The sequence below is a fragment of the Lampetra planeri genome, unplaced genomic scaffold (genome assembly GCF_965212315.1).
Source record: "Lampetra planeri unplaced genomic scaffold, kcLamPlan1.2.h2 scaffold_780, whole genome shotgun sequence".
Classification (NCBI taxonomy): Eukaryota; Metazoa; Chordata; class Hyperoartia; order Petromyzontiformes; family Petromyzontidae; genus Lampetra; species Lampetra planeri.
In genome coordinates this window covers 19,293-38,660 of record NW_027615602.1, presented here as the reverse complement: position 1 = coordinate 38,660, position 19,368 = coordinate 19,293, and the positions used below count along the sequence as shown (strand labels likewise).

General features: G+C 45.6%; 1 protein-coding gene across 1 annotated transcript in view; it reads left to right on the top strand.

The window, feature by feature from the left end:
- The first annotated feature begins 764 nt into the window (after window positions 1–764).
- LOC144741932 (ankyrin repeat and BTB/POZ domain-containing protein 2-like) overlaps window positions 765–19,368 on the top strand; it is a 36,088-nt gene continuing 17,484 nt past the window's right edge. Inside the window, 3 exon segments of the mRNA XM_078624426.1 lie at window positions 765–1,657; window positions 3,010–3,048; window positions 6,503–6,509. Of these exon segments, the coding sequence (XP_078480552.1) occupies window positions 765–1,657; window positions 3,010–3,048; window positions 6,503–6,509 (939 nt within the window).

Here is a 19,368-nt window from a genome sequence, read left to right as displayed (position 1 = left end):
CTGATTGAACATTTCTGTGTAGCTCTGGGACACCCCCTGAATGACAAACTAAAGACAATACTTCTGGTCTTTGTGGTAAAAAAAGACATAAACTGTGGACATAACTACAAAAATTGATGTGAATGTTTTGTTGGTTTTTCTTTTAATTCGAAGGAAATACTGACATGAGGCAAACCCCAACAGTTCAACTTTTCTCCCATTGGAACTGGGGGAGGGCTCTGATTGGCTGTTGCAACACATCTGACGCGTTTTGATTGGTTCCTGTGTTATCGATCAGCGCCGGTCCCTCCCCCGGCACATCTGTAGAGTCTCTCCGGCATAGCGCCGGAGACCAGCAGTCAGTCACCCAGAGAGAAGAGCCGACGTCGGGCTGCTGTCTGACAGGACCGACTCACCGCGGGGGGGGTTACTGGCTGCTGCGACAGAAGAGCCGGAGACACTTTAGTCGTTTTTTCTTAAAGACGGTGGCTCCTGGAGGAAAGTTCACCCCCCTTGCCTGCCGCTGAGGCGAAACTTCATTATTGACTGTCATTTAAAAGCGACAAACCTATTTCAGTTCACAACTAAGTTACGGTGAAGGTCTTTGACTCGGACGGGCTGTTTCACCGGACTGCACCGAACTCTTGTCAGCAGCATGTCCGACGAGCGCCGGGCGGTGTAAACCAGTTCGTCCGGCTCGGCGGGGAGTTTCGACGGTGACTTGACTTCCAGGTGAACCGCCGGAAAGAGTTCGTCTCCTCTTCTGTCGGAGCAGTTCCACAACGATGGCTGGTGTCAGCAGTGTCCACATGAAAACGCTGGAGGACCTGACCCTGGACTCGGGTTACGGGGCCGGAGACTCCTGCAAATCCCTCAGCCTGTCCTCCTCCAAGTCCAACTCCCAGGCCTTCATGACGGCCCCCCACCGGGGGAACTGGTGGTACTACTCCGGCTCCATGAACAGCAGGAACAACAGCTGGGACACGGTCAATACCGTCCTACCTGAAGACCCGGAGGACATCTTCTCCAAGTGCCCCCGCCTGCCCGACCTGGAGGAGTTCCCCTGGAGTGAAGAGGAGGTGGCCCGCATCCTGCGAAAAGTGGCCGAGAGCGGGGGCGCCAAGGCGGGACCCGCACCTGTGTTCTCCGCGGAGGCGGTCAGGCGGCTGTCCGCGCTCCTCCGCCGGGCTCTGATCCGCATCTCCCGGGAGGCTCAGCGGCTGAGCGTCATGCACTGCCGCTGCACACGCTTCGAGGTGCAGAGCGCCATGCGGCTGGTGCTCAGCTGGGCTCTGGCCGACCACTGCGTCTCTGCCACGGTCAAGGCGATCTCCATGTACAGTATGAGCGCCGGGGAGCTGCTGAGGAAGGGCAAGTCCGCCCGCTGCGGCCTCTCCTTCTCCGTGGGACGGTTCTTCCGCTGGATGGTGGACACTCGCATCTCCGTGCGCATCCACGAATACGCTGCGATCTGCATGACTGCGTGCATGGAAGCTCTGGTGGAGGAGATCGGAGCCCGGGTGCTGATGGCCGAAAGGAGTCATCCGGGGCCGGATTCGGGGTCAGCCTGCGCCCCGGTGAGCGCCGAGAACCTGGAGGGGGTGGTGAACAATGACTCGGAGCTCTGGGGAGTCCTGCAGCACTATGAGCACCTGATCTGCGGGAAGAACGCCAATGGTAAACCCACCCGAAACCCATTTCCCAGTGCAATGAAAGTTCCATCAGAGTTGCTGGTGTGTCTGTGAAATGATGCAAATTCAGTTTGCTTTGCTGTGTGATGGTTGTAAGCGACATCCACCTCAAACTTTTGCAGAGTTGGTGCTGGCCACTTTCCACTCACTAACTTTCCACTTGTGTGGAAAAGATGAAATGTGGCCTACTGGTGGATACAATAGCAGCTCTTTGTGCCTCGGCATTTGATGGATTCACTGCTAATTTGATTTGTCAGAATAGGAAACTAACAGCTCAGGGGCATCTGAGTGAAACAAAGAGAGCATTTTCTCTCTGACCAAGTGTGTACCGTGAGAAATGACTGCCGAGGTTTCCGTTGACTCAAATTTGATTTCAACAACTTTACTTGAACCTGCTGCTGTTAGATTGAGTAGGTGCAATCATTTGGGGGCACGGGAGGGTCTCTGTTGACACAGTTTACACAGACATCACCTCCCATCCCATGGCTGTGTTAGCTGCCCCCCCCCACCCCCATCTGTCATTTCCTCACCCTCCTCCTCCTGCTGTACAATTTCATTCACCCACTTCCATCTCCACCTATCTCCCATCTCTCTCCTCCAGCTGTGCATCCTGCCGTCGGCCCGTTGGTTTCCTCAGATCTCCTCAGTCAAAGCCCTCTCTCTGTCACACCCCAGTGGACTCTCATTCCATGGCTGTGTTCATTCCAGCCCAGTGTTCAGTCGACTCATGAGCTCGTGTTGGGACAATGTAACCAGCCTTTGTTTGTGGCCCACAACCAGCTCTCTGGGGCAGAGTTTTCTAACTGCACCACAATGGCCCTTTGTTGTGTGATTGTGTAGCTTTCGGCTAATGCGGAGCGAGTGAAAACAAATGCTGGGGAAGCTGGGCAAATGAGCACTCGCATCCAAGTACACGGGCTGGGAGCACCAATTAGAAAACTGTATTGATCAAAATGAAAATGTTCTTCTGTCATACACATTTTGTGCAGTGTGCTCTCGCACTGGCAACTTTCTAAAGGTCTGAGATCAATTGGCACTTACAGCACTTACATACGTATGCAAGCACTCCCCTATAGCGCTCAACTTATTGTGCAGACAGTGCACTTTTGGTTGTCTGCATCAGCAACGGCTGCAAGTAATTAATACAAAGCTGGACTTTTGTCACATGTTTGGACGGTTTCATTGCAAATAGAGCAGCTTTCGTCCCGTGTATAACCAGATGTCTTTTAGATGGGTTTGGATTGGCCCATGGATTGGTCTCGATTGAAGGGTCCAGTGTGTCTCTGTGTGTGTGTGTCTGTGTGTGTGTGTGTGTGTGTGTGTAATAACAACAGACCATTATTCTGACCACCCCAGCTTTTTATAGGCCCATGAGTGGGTTGTGCAAGCACATGTGCCCCTCTACCACCTGACACCCCTCCTCACCACCCCCCCCCCACCCCCCCCCCCCAACACACATACACACACATACACTCCCCCCTGCCAATGAAGTCCCCAGTCTCAGTATGTATTAAAGCGGAGAACTACTTCTGCCCTCCACTCTCAGAATTGAAAGGTGGATGACTGATCACTTGGAAGCCACATTCAGATAAATACTCCTCCCTTTCTCTTGGTTCGTCTCCATCTCTCTGACTCTTTCTCAGGGGCTGGTTCACATCTGGAACTCTTTAAGACTGCAGTGACTTCTACGGCTCCAATAACAATTCTGAAAACTCCCTCCTTCCCTTCTGCCCGCTCCGGCTCACTCTCGCTCTTGGCTCTCTCCTTTCTTTTGCCATTGCGTTCAAATCCACATCCACTTCATCTTAAACTGTTTATTTCTTCTGGTCTGAAGGGAGTGCATTAGAGCAACTGGGTTGTGATGTGCCAGGATCTTATTCATTACTCATGCATAAATTCCCATACACAAAGGCACGTGTAGACCCTGACCCTGTTTAGTCTGCTTTGTCTGTGTTCAAACAGAACTGAATGAACTCACTGTACACTAAACAGTGACATCCTTTCCTCATTCATTCCTCTGCACAAGGAAATAGCCTGAGCTCTTCCAGGTATAATTTGCTCTGATAGCACTATTGGTCCCTCTAAAGTGCAGATTAGCAGCTATACTAATGTGAAGTAACTTGTTAGCACTGGCACATATATCTGTTAAACCCTGAATAGTTTCCAATCGACGGTCCCATTGTTGTGCTTGTACTTTTTGTTGCATTGTTCTGACAAATGGTTTTATGTGGATTTCTTTCTTAAGTAATTTCTTGTGGTTGTAATTTGATAGTTTGCAATGCAAATTTGGACTTTGGAGCGAGGCTGTCAGCTCTCATTTCCTAATATATGGCAAAAGTGGAAGATTGTGGTTTTATGGGGATGCAGCATTTCCCATACATAGTCTTTGCTTCGGCGACCTGCCCAGGTAAATAAAGTCCTTATTCTTTACAGATGTGGTGATTATATTTCAAACCAGAGATCTGTATCATTTACAGTGACGCCATCCTTGAAGGCAGTGAGAATGAGTGCGACTTTTTTGTAAAACTGATGGACATTGGAACAGTTTCCCAAATCCACATCTTGTTTTGAGCCAACATGTGGCCATAAAACAAGTTCCTGACCGTTTGCCCGCCATGGTTAAGAACAAGTGATGCGATTGGCAACCGCATTTTGCCACACACCATGACACACTGCCACCAACCAACCAACTGTCAACAGGCAGGAAACTGTCTTGTGTTACTGTACCGTACGCAAAGCGGGGTGGAGCTGAAAGAACACTCACTGTATGCGGAATTTACCTGAGCTAATGAACTCTGACTCGGTTGGTCTGCCCCAGATGTTTGAAGGTAGTAAAGCAATGCGGTGAGTAATGGGTTTGGGGTGAAAGGGAGCAGGTTTTGTGAATTGCTGCACAGTACTTCCCTAAATATGGATTTAGCCCAGAAAGAGGCGTGGGAACAGTGGGCAGAATGATGCAGGGAGAGCAGCCCAGCACTGTGGTCACACAGATGGGGAAACCAGCACTCTGAAAATACACTCCCTGCTCCGCAGATCTGGAGCAGGATCAAAAACAGTTGGGAAACATATCAGGACATTCTGGTGAGATAGACTTGTGTCCGTCCTGTGATGCTTGTACATTGGACATCTATCAAAAGTTGGCTGGGCATTGGTGTGAATATTTGTTCATGTGAATTGGGGGATCGATCGGTCAGTGTATAGTTCAGCTTTACTGGACTGTAAAGCGTTAATCCTTTGTTTGTGTTTGAGAGAGTGTGAGGTGTACCCCCCCCCAGGCTACAGACACACACAACGTCACCTATGGTCTATGTCATCATCGGTTGCACTTGCTTTTTCTAGTCTGGGCTCAGCTGGAAAAACACTGATCTGTTAGAGTGATGGCACACACACACACACACACACACACACACACACACACACACACACACACACACATTTCACTGTGCTCATCTGTGGGCACATGTACATACTTGTGTGGCTTTTCGACTATTCTGGGAAGACCACTGGTACTGCTTTCACAGATATGACAGCACTGAATGATTTGTTTTGCTATAAATATACCAATGACCTGGATTTTGAAACGTCCCGAAATGCAGGTCATTTAAATTCAGAAATGATGGACAGTCAAAAGAGGAATAATCTTTTGAAGTGATATTCTTTTGTTGCGTTTCCGTCTTTACTCGCTGCTCTTTCTTCTTCAAGACTTCAGTGATTGTTTTGATCCCGGGCCATGCTCCTCCCATGACATTTTAGCAGTATGAGTCATGATTCTTCACTGTTTACAGTAAAGCTGTGATAGGAGCAAGATGACATGCAGAAAAATGGGAGCTGACACAAATAGAGACACAGGAAAAATAGTGACAGCAAACCTTTTTTCAGTTGATTCTTGGCTGGCAATGAGCTGAGCTGAGATTTTATCCATCCAGAGAGGACAAGAGAGTTCAGATGGGTATTGAGCTTCCTCGGCTTGTTTGGATTGGAAAGTGTGCAGAAGACATGTCACATGCTTTACCGCAGAGTCCTGGCTATGATCGTTGAGGGAATGTGTTCTGCACGTGGGATTGGGGTTGCAGCTGGGGTCCCTAATGAGGGACTCTGAAGACTGGCTGGAAGCTCACACGGGGCATTGTGTTGCATTTGACTTGACCATCACGGTTTGAAGTCTGGTCTGACGTCCACGCTGCCACATGCACCTGTGTCTGAGTCTGGATTGGTCATAATAACGCACAAGATGGGAATTTGACCCTGGAAATAATCCAGAGGTCAAAGGTTATTACTGAAAGTTGAGTGCCAGTCCTAGTAGTGTGGGCAGGTGTTTCTTCACAGAAAGGTTTGCCGGCTGAGGAGAATGTGTTTCCATGTTTGCAGGGATTTTGGATGGATTCACCATGCGGTCAATTTCTTCCATGTGTCAGTCTTAGCCCTCCATGTTGCATCTTTTACCACATACAGACGCAGATACTTGCTTCAATTCACAGCCTGAGCGTTTTAGTGAGTATTTTACTTCAAAATCATTTCCCCGTTGGACACATAAATCAGAGACACGTGCATCCTTGTGCTAGTGTTTTCTATGTATTTATTTACTTTTTACTCCCAGATGACACATTTTGTGTGATCAGCTGCACTCGCTGGCTGTGGGTGTGAACAGATTTCATGCTTTGGTACTGAAAATCTCCATGAAGCTCTTGACAAATTGCCTTTGTTGCTGTCAGGTAAAGGCCAATCCATGCTCAAGCTTCTTGGGATCAACCTTGTCTTGCTTCTTAGCCCTTATTTGACTTTTATCAGTGGCCATAGCAACAAAAGCCAAAGGATGGCAAGATAATAAATAGCGGGTCTGTCTGTGGCTAAAGTTCATCAGGCATGACTACCCAGGCAGAATGAAAAGGTAGAGAACGGGATAAGGATAAGGTACATCAAGGCCTGTCACATAGATGGCCCCTGCAGCTTGTGAGTTTTCTCCCATGGCCTGACATGCTGTCAGAGAGGTCAAACCTCTCTGACCTTTCCATAAATCTAAAAAGGAACTAGCACCAAGTGGTTCAAAAATGCTCAGTAACTGAAACACGTAATTGTCCACAACCTTATGAGTGACTTAATGAAAAGCAGACAGCATTTTGTTACGGCCTATTCAAACACCCACCCAGTTATTATTCACAGTGACGGCTTCATCAAGTGTTTCAGATTATGGTTTGCACATAAGAGGACGTGTGTACCACTTTTCTGTGGTGATGCACATCAGTTCCACCTTGCTTTGAAACATTTATGCAGTTCACAAATTAAACAAAGTGCCAGCTGTTTAACCATAAAACCCCATTTCAACCACTCTGTATCCTTGAGAAATCAATGCCAATCATCACAGTCTAATTGCTAAGAGGCATTAGCTGGCAAGTATCAGCTTCTCTGCATGTGCGCTCAAATAAATCTGAAGCTATCTACTTCTGCTGATTCAGAACTGGTTTGTGGATGATATGGTTGTAATATTTAATCACACGCAAGCAGATTAGCTGATCTGACAAGCTGGAAGTGAGCAGAAAGAGAGAGAGCGTGAATGGATGGAGGGGAGGATCGGATAGTGTGGCGTTTAAATGGAAACAGATTTGTTTTGGCAAGGGATTGGATGTAATAACCCCTCGCTGGTGAAATCAGATGAAGCCATACTGACTTGGCTGGGTGCAGACATAGGAGGGGGGAGATTAAGCTGTAATTCCTCATATTCTCTCTGATTGGGATCTATGTAGTCAGGTTAGCCATAACCAAACTGCTGCAGCTGAGGAAGTGTGTGTGTGTGTGTGTGTGTGTGTGTGTGCACTGTATTGCTCCTCTGTATGCAAACTGCCAAAGAAAAGGCTGTGATCACTTCCAGCCTGCTCTAAAAGAAGGACATGGCTCCTTTTGGATGTTTGTTCACCAAGCTAGGGAAGAGATGTTTTTCCTTTTCCTTTCATGTCTAAATAGTTGTTTTTGTAAACGGGCTAAAAGAGGAAGCTTTTGTGATGCAGTCAGTGACCTCTTTGTCCAGCAGAGTCAGAGCAGCAGTGTACTGTGGCTGAGTGGCAAAGCTCACATATATTTTGCTGGAAAAGCAAACACACTTCTCTGAAGACACACTGTTGAGCACATGACTGCAGCCATATTTCTTCTTTAAAGCACATTAATATATAGTAATACACACACACACACACACCCCGGTCACTTGTGTGGTATCATCACATCAATTTGTCAGAGATGTCTTGACATCAAAATCACAATACCTGTAAATGTTGTTATACACAAGTTCAATGAAACAATGAATGAAATGAAAACACAATAAGGGTGGAAAGGTTGAAATAGATAGAAAAGATAAAATATTAAAAAAAAACATTAACATTAAAATAAGTTAAAATATACAAAGAACAAGATGAATACAGAAGAATACAAAAGATATATTTATATTTACTAGTAAATAATGTTATTGGCTAATAAAAGAACATTTTATCTGAGATCTCAATTACAAGAAAAAAGTGCTACAGTGATGTATGTAATTCTCTTACATTCCATCTTTTAATCACTGGATGTCAATTCAAATTGAATTTTGGAATATTGGAAAAGCAGCACGTCCTCTACACCTGAGTGTTGACAGAGGGTGGAGTTAGCAAATAGTGTTCACAGATACTCTGTGAAACACAACACCACTCCTGTATCTTTACTTTACCTCTTTCAAATACCCGTTTCTTACTGAGAAGAATCAGACTCACAAATCTGCTGCAGGTTCAGCAATAAGAGTTTTTGCGCAACCTAAGTAGCTTTCCAATTTTCCACGAGACGTCATAGGATAGAGACAGAGAAGAGGAGGACACGAATATAGAACAACAAGCAGGACGGAAAAGCTGAAGCTACTTTCATGATATTGTTGCTGAGTTTGCGAGGCAAAGAGCCCATCATGACTGACAAAGTGAGGTGTGAGTGTGTGTGCCCGTGCACGGGATGTGCGTGTGTGTTGAGAGGTATGTTGTGTGTCGTGAAAAAGTAGGCCACTACGGCCTTTAATGTTTATGGGTGATTTTGCTTTGCAGTCGTGCCATCTCTCCCATATCTCTCCTGACATTGATGCTATCTGGGCTTTGGAAAGGGACATCAATGGGTGTGTGTGTGTTTCTGTGCCTCTGTCACATTAGATACGTTCTGCTGTATTTCGTGCAATGAAGGCATTCTACATCTAAGCCAAGCAACAGAAGGTATACACTGTTGTAACACCTATAATAAAGACAAATATATTCATGTTTTATGCAGTTATATTTTAGACTGGAAACCCAGATGTACGACTAGCAAATTCTCATTTCTCTGACAATGTCACCTTAGTGGTTGCTCTGATTGGTCGTTGTGCCATCAATCACATGCAGGGGTATTTTCATATGCCCCCGTTGGTGCCATCCCTTGAGTTGGGTCTGTCACTCGTTGCCAGAACCTACGTCTTTCTCGATGTGGTTCTGGATTTCCAGAGTAGTTGTATTTCAAGTCTGTTTTTTGACATCGTCTTTGGGAGCACAGTATCAAACACAGTATCACTGGTCAGTCACTTCCACACCCCGTCCAGTTGTGCTGCTGCTTTTCTTAAACCAGATTATCCAGTTTGCCAACCATGAAACTTGATGTTCTAGTGATCAAAACAAATGCAGTTCGTCCCCCTATCAGTGAGTGGTCTTCTCACCACCCAGTTGTGGACAGAGAAAGTCCTCTTGGCTTTCTCTGTCCACACAGGAGATGTATTTGTTTGTGTACGTGCAGCTCTGTCCGCAACCAACAACACATGAAATGCCGAGGCTTGTCGGAATCATGATGCCCACATCACAGACCTGTTCTTCCCAAAGTTATGCAGATAGTCAAACTGCTTCAAACTGCGTCAAACTAGTCTTGTTTGAGTCTTCTATCAGGGTTTTTAGTTGTTGATTACACACATTGATTACAATCTTAACTTCAAATCTTTGTCTGCCCTCTTTCAACTTGCTCTTTCAGTTGCTCATTTTTCCAAAAACATCTCCTTCCTGCAGTCCTGCAAACCATTGCCATCCCTTGAAAAGCCTCACCTGTTGGGTCAAGGTCAACTAGATCGACACGTGGTGATTAAAAGTGCCACAGCCATGCATCCAACGTATTTAGACCAAAACCATGTACAGTTTGGCTCCTTGGAATTCTCCTGTGGTTGGAGGAGGGAAGGAGCGTGTTTAGATCAGGACCATATGGGCAGCACATGTGGGCATGGGGAAACACTGTTGAGACATGAAACCCTTGGTGGTAGTCCCTTCCTGTTGATAAGCTCTAGACCACACATCCACCACATGTACTCTCATGGAACTTTGTCAGCCCAACTTTTATGATGGAGATGGAGTTGTATTTCCTTACCAAACACAGATTTATAAATAGGCTCATGGATTTACATCATGTTTTGGAGACACCAACAGAAACAGTCGTCATTAGGTTGGCCCACGTTTCCGCTGTAGACTCAAGAGGCTCCTTATTACACATAATCACCGAGCCTATGTGTTTCCTTTGAACGTACTGAAGAGTTTGGGTTTCAGTCTGGGTGATGACTTTGTGTCGAGTTTATCTGCCAGTGCTTTGTAGTGAGAAGTTGTTACCATAGCTCTGACACAGACACAAGACGTGTCATGGACTACGTTCCTACCACTTTGGGTTATATCTGTATACCCGCTTAAGGATGTGTGGGCCTATGCATTCAGACCAGCTGTGTGTCTCTTCAGGGCTGCAGACACTCCTGGACATAATGTATTCTGTTACAGAGATGGCATCCAAGTCCCCGATCAGCCACTGAGATAATCTGCCCATTGAGCAGAAGAAGGGTGACGAGAGAAGACAGAAGTTTCATCTCCTGGAATTTGACAATGATGAAAGGATGCCTTGTTTGACCGTGTCCTGAGAGACAGTATTTATCTTGTCGTCTGCAGTCAAACAAAGTCGTCAGAGGATGCTGTGTCTATTTTTATTCTTGACCACTCACTGATATTTTCTGCATAGTGCATTGTGTCAGTTTGTACCCCGAATGACTCGGCGCTTTAAAGGAGTGACGACTGAAAGGTCAGTAAGAAGCTGGACGGAGCCCCTCAATGCTTCCTCTTCCCATTCTACAGACACTTTAAAATCATGTTTTCAGCTCATCACACCTGGTTCCTTAAACTCAGTGGGATCATTAACCCTGTCTGAATGACATATTCGCTTCACCAGCATGCCCCCAAGAAACATGTGTGACTAATCCAAGGTTCATTGAGGATTAAGTAGCACTAATGACACGGCATCAACTGCACAAACTGTACAAACGTGCACTGGCCTTATAAAACGTCTTGTAAATGAACTCTGAGGAGGCTGGCCACTAGTTAAATACATAATGTATGAAACAGCAAAGCCTCCACTCTAATAAGGCAGGAGAAAGGGGCGTCACAGTGTTTGAGAGTTCATCAAGGCTTTTTGCCATTAAACCAGCGATCTAACAACAGTAACATACTTTGTCCAGTGTTTAGGGGACTTCCTGTTAAGTGTTCCACAGAAGGAGCCTTTCAGCAGTCTAGTCAGGTGCTAAGGGGGTGTGTGTGTGATGGGGCTGAAGGGGTTGAAGGGGACAGATGTGTGTGTGCGTGAGTATAAGTTGGGTGTGGAAAGAGTCAGCCCGGAGGTCAGCAAGTCGTAAATACTGTAACACCCACCCAGTTGGTCAGCTGAGCCTCAGCCAAACTGTGGAGCGTGCCCAGCTTGTATTCATCAGTTTCATATCAACATTTCAGCACTGTTGGAGGGAGTTTGTTATCCTTTTCAGCAGAAAGCCTTTTGTTTTGATATGCGAGTCTGCAGACAGAGGGTCCACAGCACGGCGAGCTGATCTCAGCGGAACAAAGGAGCACATATAAGCCCACATGTGAAAACACAGCGTGATGTCCTCAAGCATCTCTGGGACACTGATAACATTGTCGTTCTATCCTGGTGTCGGAACAGACACAGATAATACACACAGAACAGAACGTGTGCAGTGGAATCCACACACACTCGCATACGAGACAGGGACACAGACTGATAAGAAGAGAATCGAAAGACAAAGATGCAAAGGAATGTTCGCTATCATTGCGCTATCAGCAGTCGGTGTGTTTTCTCAGGATGCAGGTGTGACAACTAATGTTTCTAAACTTCATGAGGACGTCAGTGTGATATCGGCTCTGTTTGACAGCGAGGAAAGAGGAATTCTGACATCCACAATGTCCACATGGTTGACTATCATCTCCACCCCCACGCTGAGAGAGACAAGTGGAGGTCCCTGCAGTGCTGACCCGACAGGAACCCCTCCTGTTATTCATTCTTCAATTCACTGTCCAATCTTGAAATGCCATCATCATCTCCTGCAGAGGGGAACACGAGGAAAGCAATAACAGAGTACTTTGTGTGTGATAGAGCAAAACACAGATGTGTGTGTGTGTGTGTGTGTGTTGTATGTGAATGGCTGACAGAGGGGAGGGAAGCTATAGAGCCTGATTTCAGCAGCTGTTTGTGTGGTACAGTTATGCCAACGTTCTTGTTGGTAGATGTTGGTAGGTACAGTGTGGTGTACGATGTAGCATGATGAGCACCTCTTCAGAAATAAAATACAAAATGTGATTTCTTAACAGAAAAATGAGTGGAATATCCTGCTAATCTTGTTGGAGTTATTGCACTAAGACGACCTGCTTACTTTCAGTTGCTATCTCTTGAAGTAAACACAGATAACTGGGAAAAAACATGAAGAAGAAAAAAAGAAAAACAAGATTCAACACAGAGATACGCTGACAGACAGACGCAGAAGTGTAAAAGCAGGGTGAGCAGGGGTCAGCGTCTGTTCAACGCAGGAGCATAAATCCAGCTTTAGTGTGCTAATTAATTCTCATTCTGACAGCTATCATTCATCAAGTGTTCATCAAGAGCAGGGAGGAAAAAGAAAGGCAGGGGCAGACAGGAAAGAGTCAGGGCAGAGGTAAAAAGTACAGAGCAGAAGATGAACCTGCCTTGTGGCTCTTGGCTCTTGTGTGCTTCTCCTCTGCAGACTGTAATTACCCTCTGACTGACTTGTGTTGTTAGCTAGAGAGGTCAGCCGTTAGCTGCCTACCAGAATGAGGTCAAGTACTATTCAAGTATTGGCCTCGGCGGCATTTCTGTACGCCGCTCTCCACTGAACACGTTCGGGCTTCCTGTCGGGTGCTGTGTTTGTGCCTGCTTGTCTGCAGGCTTGTTTATGTGTCACCACAGTCTGGAAATCATATCAAAGAAAAGAGGGGCGTCCCCTCCATTTTCATTCTTGCAGATCTTACTCTTTCTTTTCTTCTTGCTCCTGCTGCTTTCTTTCATCCGTCTCAGCAATTATCTCTTGTCTTCTCTGCCAGGTCTCCTCTGGCCGAGGGTTCGGCGCTACTGCTGCAGGCAGCCTCTTGGGAACCTGTAGCTCAAAAGACAGCTGGGGAAGGCATCATTACACGCACACACACACACACACACACACACACACACAGCATATTCAATATTAAATAGAAGGCAGTCGTGAGGTAATTCAGGAAGCGACACCATGTCTTCTGTCTTGGTGTATCTCTGCACACAGAAACCTAAGGGAGTTATCACCCTGTGGTTTTTGCAAACACTGCTGGGACTTTCACATGGTGAAACTGGAGAATGGGAGTTGTCTCAGGGAAGAGAAACAGTATGTGTGTGTGTGCGTGTTCTGAACACTTGACAAGCAGTTGAATGAAATATCCCATGAGCCCCCAGTTCAGTCAGCCTCGTCTTGTGGTCAGAGGGTTTCCCAAGCAGGAAAACGTGGCCTCCCGTTCATCTTTGGAATACTGTAAAAGTTCGATGAAACCATTCAAGCACTAAGCACCGACATATATTTTTTTTGCCTTGACAGATGGGGTACGACTGCAGGAGGGGGGGGGCTGCACACACACGCCCTGCCTGACAGTGGGAAAATAAGAGCGTAAACAGATTTGTCAGTCTGTCTGCTGTTTGTACAGGAGCTGTGTGAGTGTGTGCGAGCCAGAACCTCACAATCACTCCTCTTAAAAACTCACACGCCCACGTACAGCACATTTTTAAAGGGTCTGTCTGGTCTCTCTGGGAAGGTTTGTGTGTTTAAGTGTGTGTGTGTGTGTGTGGTCAGGATGTGGCTAGCACCTCTCACTCGTCAGGATTTACTAACAATACCCACAGTGGTTAGGGCCCGACACTCAGCACATATCACAAGTCTGAGTGGCCCTAATGTTCAACTATCTGTGAACGTTTACATTTTCTCACATTTTGTTTGAGATGAAACTGGGGCTATTTCAGTAGGTGTGTGTAGTTTGGGATGATTTATCGGTCCTCTCCTGCCAAGCAATGTCTTATTCATTTCTCTGAAAGGCAGTGTTGGTGATATACAATGTGGGCAGTTTCAAATTTGTAAGTGCATCTGCCAGTGTGCATTTCTGTGTTTTAGGAGAGGCTAAAAATCTGTCAGCTATTATTCAGTCATTGTGGCTTTGGAAAGCATTGTGCAGTTGAAGTAAATTAACTGGATCTTCTCCAGTGCTGAAGAAAGAGTCCATGAAATCCTGCTTTCCTAAAAAGCTAAATGGCCTTCGGCTTCCACGTTGTGAGTACTTGTCAGTGCTCTGGTTTTATCATTAGAAGAAACTTGGGAAAACGTGTGGAAGGAAGAGATGGCGGAAGGTATCAGTCTCTCTTGGTATTATCTCTTTTCATCTGTGATCCTTGTCTGTCTCTTTCCATCTGCTGCTGAGTTATTCAGTGGGTGGTCCGCTGAGACCCCTGGCTGGAACAGGAGCCTCTTCTGACCGGCAAAACATCCACTAAACACGCTCCACGTCTACACAGAGGCACAAACACACATGGACAGACACATTAAAACAGGCCGCAGATATTAAACCTGCCCGTTGAGATGTTGAGATGACCTTATAAAGCATTTCAGTGACACACACTGAGTCAAGCATTTCGCACCTGCACAGGCAACAGCTGGGAACACACAGCAACAAACACACCCCGTGTACATATGCACACACACCGCTACGTCCACCTCCCACCATTTTATTTGTGTTCCTGCCATGTTTGGCCTGAGGAATGTGTGAGCACCGTGCCCCCCTGCAGAGAAGAATCATCACACTGGGTGTGTGAGCTGTGTGCATGTTGAACTGCAGCCGTCGTTGCGACTGAAGGACAATGCTGCAGCGGTGGTGAGTCAAGATGACTTGTGATGAGAGGCTGTTGTCGTCATTTGAATGACAAGTCTCTCACCCGAGAGGCGATTTACGCTGGATGCGGACAGCTCACACTCAGTCACTGCATATTGACAAAGCAAATATAATCCAAGTGTCTGTCAGACAGGAGACTCGTGCTGCTTCCTCTGTCCTTTTGCGTGACCTTCCCCTCGCTGGTAGGCTTTTGTGTTGCCTGTTGGCTCCCTCTCAGCTTGAAACTGTGAGATCAAATCAAGAAGGTGGGACAGGTGCTAATTCAGTGCAGTTTGACGCAGATACACTAAATGTCCTAGATGACATTGTTGACCTCACTACTGCTGTTGAATGTTTAAGACAAACAAGGACTCACTTCCGTGTTCCATTGAGGAGCTGTTCATAGGAAGAGAGTGCAAGAATCACTCCTTGATTTGCCTGCTTTCTATACAGTATGCGTTGTCATGTTTGTCCAATTTCAAAGAAAATTAGCATTTGTCTACTGCATAATAAACCATGGCTTCAGCCTACACCGTGTCGGCCATTGTTCATATCGATACAACAGTAATCAACTAAGGACCAAAATGAATAAATCCAAATAGTTCAAGGTACATTGTCTGTTAAAATGGAATAGGGAGATTTTACAGATAAAGAGGTGAAACGTAGGTCACCCAGTGTTCCATTCTGGGTGTCTGAACAGGTTAAAGAAGAAAAAGAAAAAACAACTCAAATGTAGCTGTCGTTTTGTGGCCATCTTTGTGTTGTCATTCACTTCTCCACTGGTTGCTGTGTGTGCCTGTGTGATGACAAGGTGGACACAATGAGGCTTTGTCTCATTTTTAGTGCGTCTGATAACCTTTAGTGACGCCACATGGGCACCTATTAGCACTGAAGAAGGTGGCACGAATGGTGTTTGGCGCGTTGTGGGCGTGAACATGGAGGGTCAGGGGGTGACATAGCTGCCTTGGAGGATGGGGATGCCTTTTTAGCAAGCTCCTTTTGACACATGACACACCCTCTGTGTGCAGTGTGTGCGAGGGGTGTGTACACGGTGTGTTTAAGGGTCGGGGGTGAGCTGTAAACCCCCTGGGGTGTCAGATGGGTCATGCATGGAGCTGAATGAGTAAACCGGTCTGCTGAGAGGAAGTTTACTGCCTCTCTCTAAAGAGCTGGGACACCCCAACACGCCCTGCAGGTCCCCAACACACCCAGGTCACACACATCATATTTAAAGCCACAACCGGCTCCTGCTGTCACCCAGAGGACTGACACAAGGTCACATGATTTGTGCAGTCGTTGACGCCTCAGTGCCTGATGCATACCATTATTTAATGCAATGCAAATATATACCACAATATGTATGTGAGGTTGGGTGGTCCATTGATTTATAATATCATAAATCATTTTCATGCATGTTGCACCAGTGACAGTTGATTTTCCTCGCCGTGAGTTGTCCCTTCCACCAAGCCAGTGTTACAACCGATGCTCTTTACCAGAGGGGAGCTGTTGTGAACCACTGCGTAGAGTCCGACCCCTGGGGCCCATTCCATTGATATGATATCTGTCAGTTTAAGTGGAAATAGAATAGAGTTTTCTTCATTTCAGGGTTATTAACAAACTCTGGGTTCACTAAACCTGTTTCCTGGAACCGGCCCCAGCACCACACCAGTACTGACCCAGTCACTGTCCGCTGTGTAAAATGACACTGAAACAATTCAATCATCGTTATTATCTAACATCATCTTAATTCAGAGTTATTGTTGTTTTTACATAAAGTATTCAACCTATAAGGGCTAAGCAAAACGTCTTCCACTGTTGTTAACATCAGCCACAGCTGACACAGACAGCCGTGTGAATGCCTAGAAATTGTTTTAACTTTCCTCTCTCTGGCTCCTTTTCTGCTCTGCTCTGAAAATACAGATTTAATTTAAGAGGAGTGACTGAGAGAGTGAGTGAACCTCCAGTCCTAATCATAAACCATCCACCGAACCCCTTTGACTCACTCTGTCCTGCGTCATGATTTCTCTCCTCTCCTCTGCCCAACTCGGAATGTTAATCAGTCCAAAGCTGCTTTAGATTTACAAGGGGGAATTTGGATTCAGTTCTTTGAAACATCAAATTCTAAGTCCCTCTGTGGAACCCGCTGGTCGGACTGTGAGAACCGCAGTGGAACTGCTGCAGCAAAAAGGAGTCAAATCTGATCATGAAAGTTTGGAACAAAAGCTGTGAGTGTGTGTTGATGTGTTAATTAGTCTGTGCTGATGTGTGAATACATTATTTAAGGTGTAATAAACTAATTAGGGAGGAGGGAGAATGAGAAGGGTGGATGCTTGATTTGATTTAGGTAACCAGTACAGAACCGTGTGCAACTAAGTGTGTCTTTATTTTCACTTAATGTTTTTTTCATTTCAGATGCATGCCAAGCAATGCCGTGTGTCCAGACTTAATTTGGATACCACATATCCACAACAAGTTAACAGTCCCAAAGTCAATTAAACAGAATGAGATGTGAACAGATCAAACGAGTCTGCAAGTTATGTGCCATCAATGCCGTCACAGGAAGAAAATGATGGAGAAAACAGATGTTACTTGCATAAGATGCAGACTGATAAATGGTGTAATGGTGAGGAACTGGTCTGCTGATCTTTTTATTTTCACTTCTATTCCTTCGAAATGAGTGAGCACCTTGTATTTTCGGCCACACCTCACTTTCACCTCCAAAGATGTGTGCACGTTTGTTCCCGACCAGGATCGGTGTGGTTCAGGTTCAGGTCGTCGCTCAATGAACATGTTGTCTGCTCTCCAAACTGACTCTCTGTTCCCCGCTGAGAAAAAACGAGCTGATCACACCGACAGAATGAAAGCAATTAATGCAAACACACACACTTTGTGCTGCTTTACCCAGCCTGCAGCCAATAGAGTTATTTGTCTTTGAGCTGAATAGAGGGCAGCTTGTTCTTGAGGCAACAGCCACCATTTCTGTTCAAAACAGCCACGTAAAAACACACAACCCCTGATATGCCCAGCCAATAGATCCTCTCTTCACTCCCTCATTATGAGCTAATGGGGCTGTTGACCTATAAAAATGAAACTAATGACAATTGTCCTCCAAACCATTAGATTTTTACTCTCCTGACTTTCCCTGGTGTTTTTATTTGTATTTTTTACCTCCTGGCAGGGTTTTGGGTGTTGACATCATCTCAATTGTAAAAGTCTATTATGGGAGGGTGGGTTTGAGGTACAAGTATTTGGACCTGTTATTCTCTATCATTAAAGAAAACCAATCAGACTTCCATATGCAGCACATTTTTTGGCACAGAACTCAACACAAGCCAGTGAAGCCTTTAAAATCATGTTGTCCAAGAATGGGGCTATGTTGTGCCTTTGCTGCGCACGTTGTGAAGTGGTGTCACATATGGAAACGGGCAATTCAAATGAGACTAGATACCCACAGGCACCACAGGCCAGGAATGTAAAGTATAAAACATGATTAGAGAGAGAGAGAGGGGGAGTGGGGAAGCATGGGACACAGCAAATTAAACAGAATCTAAAGGAGAGGAGAGGATAAGGGGGGGGAATCTGAAGTCATGTTTGGGATTAGGGTTAGTTGTGCTGAGGAGCTTATGCTGTTTTTTCAGGGCTGTGGGAAACCAAAGCCTCTTGAATGCTACACTCCTAGTGTGTGTTTGTGTGGTTTGCTAGGTAGTAGTTAAATTGTTATAGATGCACTTAGAAGTACTTATTTGACCTGAGTTTGAGCATGGGAGTATTTTGAACTTTCCCCCCATTTTGTTTGTCAGATATGTAATATATCTCTGCATTAAAAGGACACACGTAAAAAGAAATATGACAAAATGGGACGGTGTCATGGCGTAGTTTTGGGTACACCTACTGAAAAACTACGGTGAAAACAAAAGGTTTCTGTAATGATGTTTCATCAGTTTGGCTGAATAAGACATAATTAGCTGTTTGAACTGTTCTAACTAGAAACAGCATGCTAATGCTACGTTAGCTATCAGTACTCGTTGCACTTTAACTCAATTAAATCAACATGGATACATGTAACACAAATAAAATTTTGAAATAATACGTGCGTAATAATGCACATTCATGTTTTGATGAAGAGCCCCCTAGTGGCCACAGTGACATACTCTTCATGTGATGTCAGCCAACAGTGTAACTGTATTTGTGACCGTGCCCCCACATTTTCTCCAACACACCCAACGGTTTCTTTTTGAACATTCAGCGTACCCTGTGTGGAGACTCAGATATAATCTTGCAGCTTTGCACCACAGGATTCCTGGCAGACTTCTAACAGCAGACTAATTCATGAATCTCACTGTGGGCTGGGGGAGCTTCTGTCAGGGAGATAAATGCCTCCAGAGGGTGAGAGACATTCAAAGGTTACACTTTTGAATCTTTATTCAGAACTTTAAACTCTCAATTTTACTCCTTTCCTCAATGGA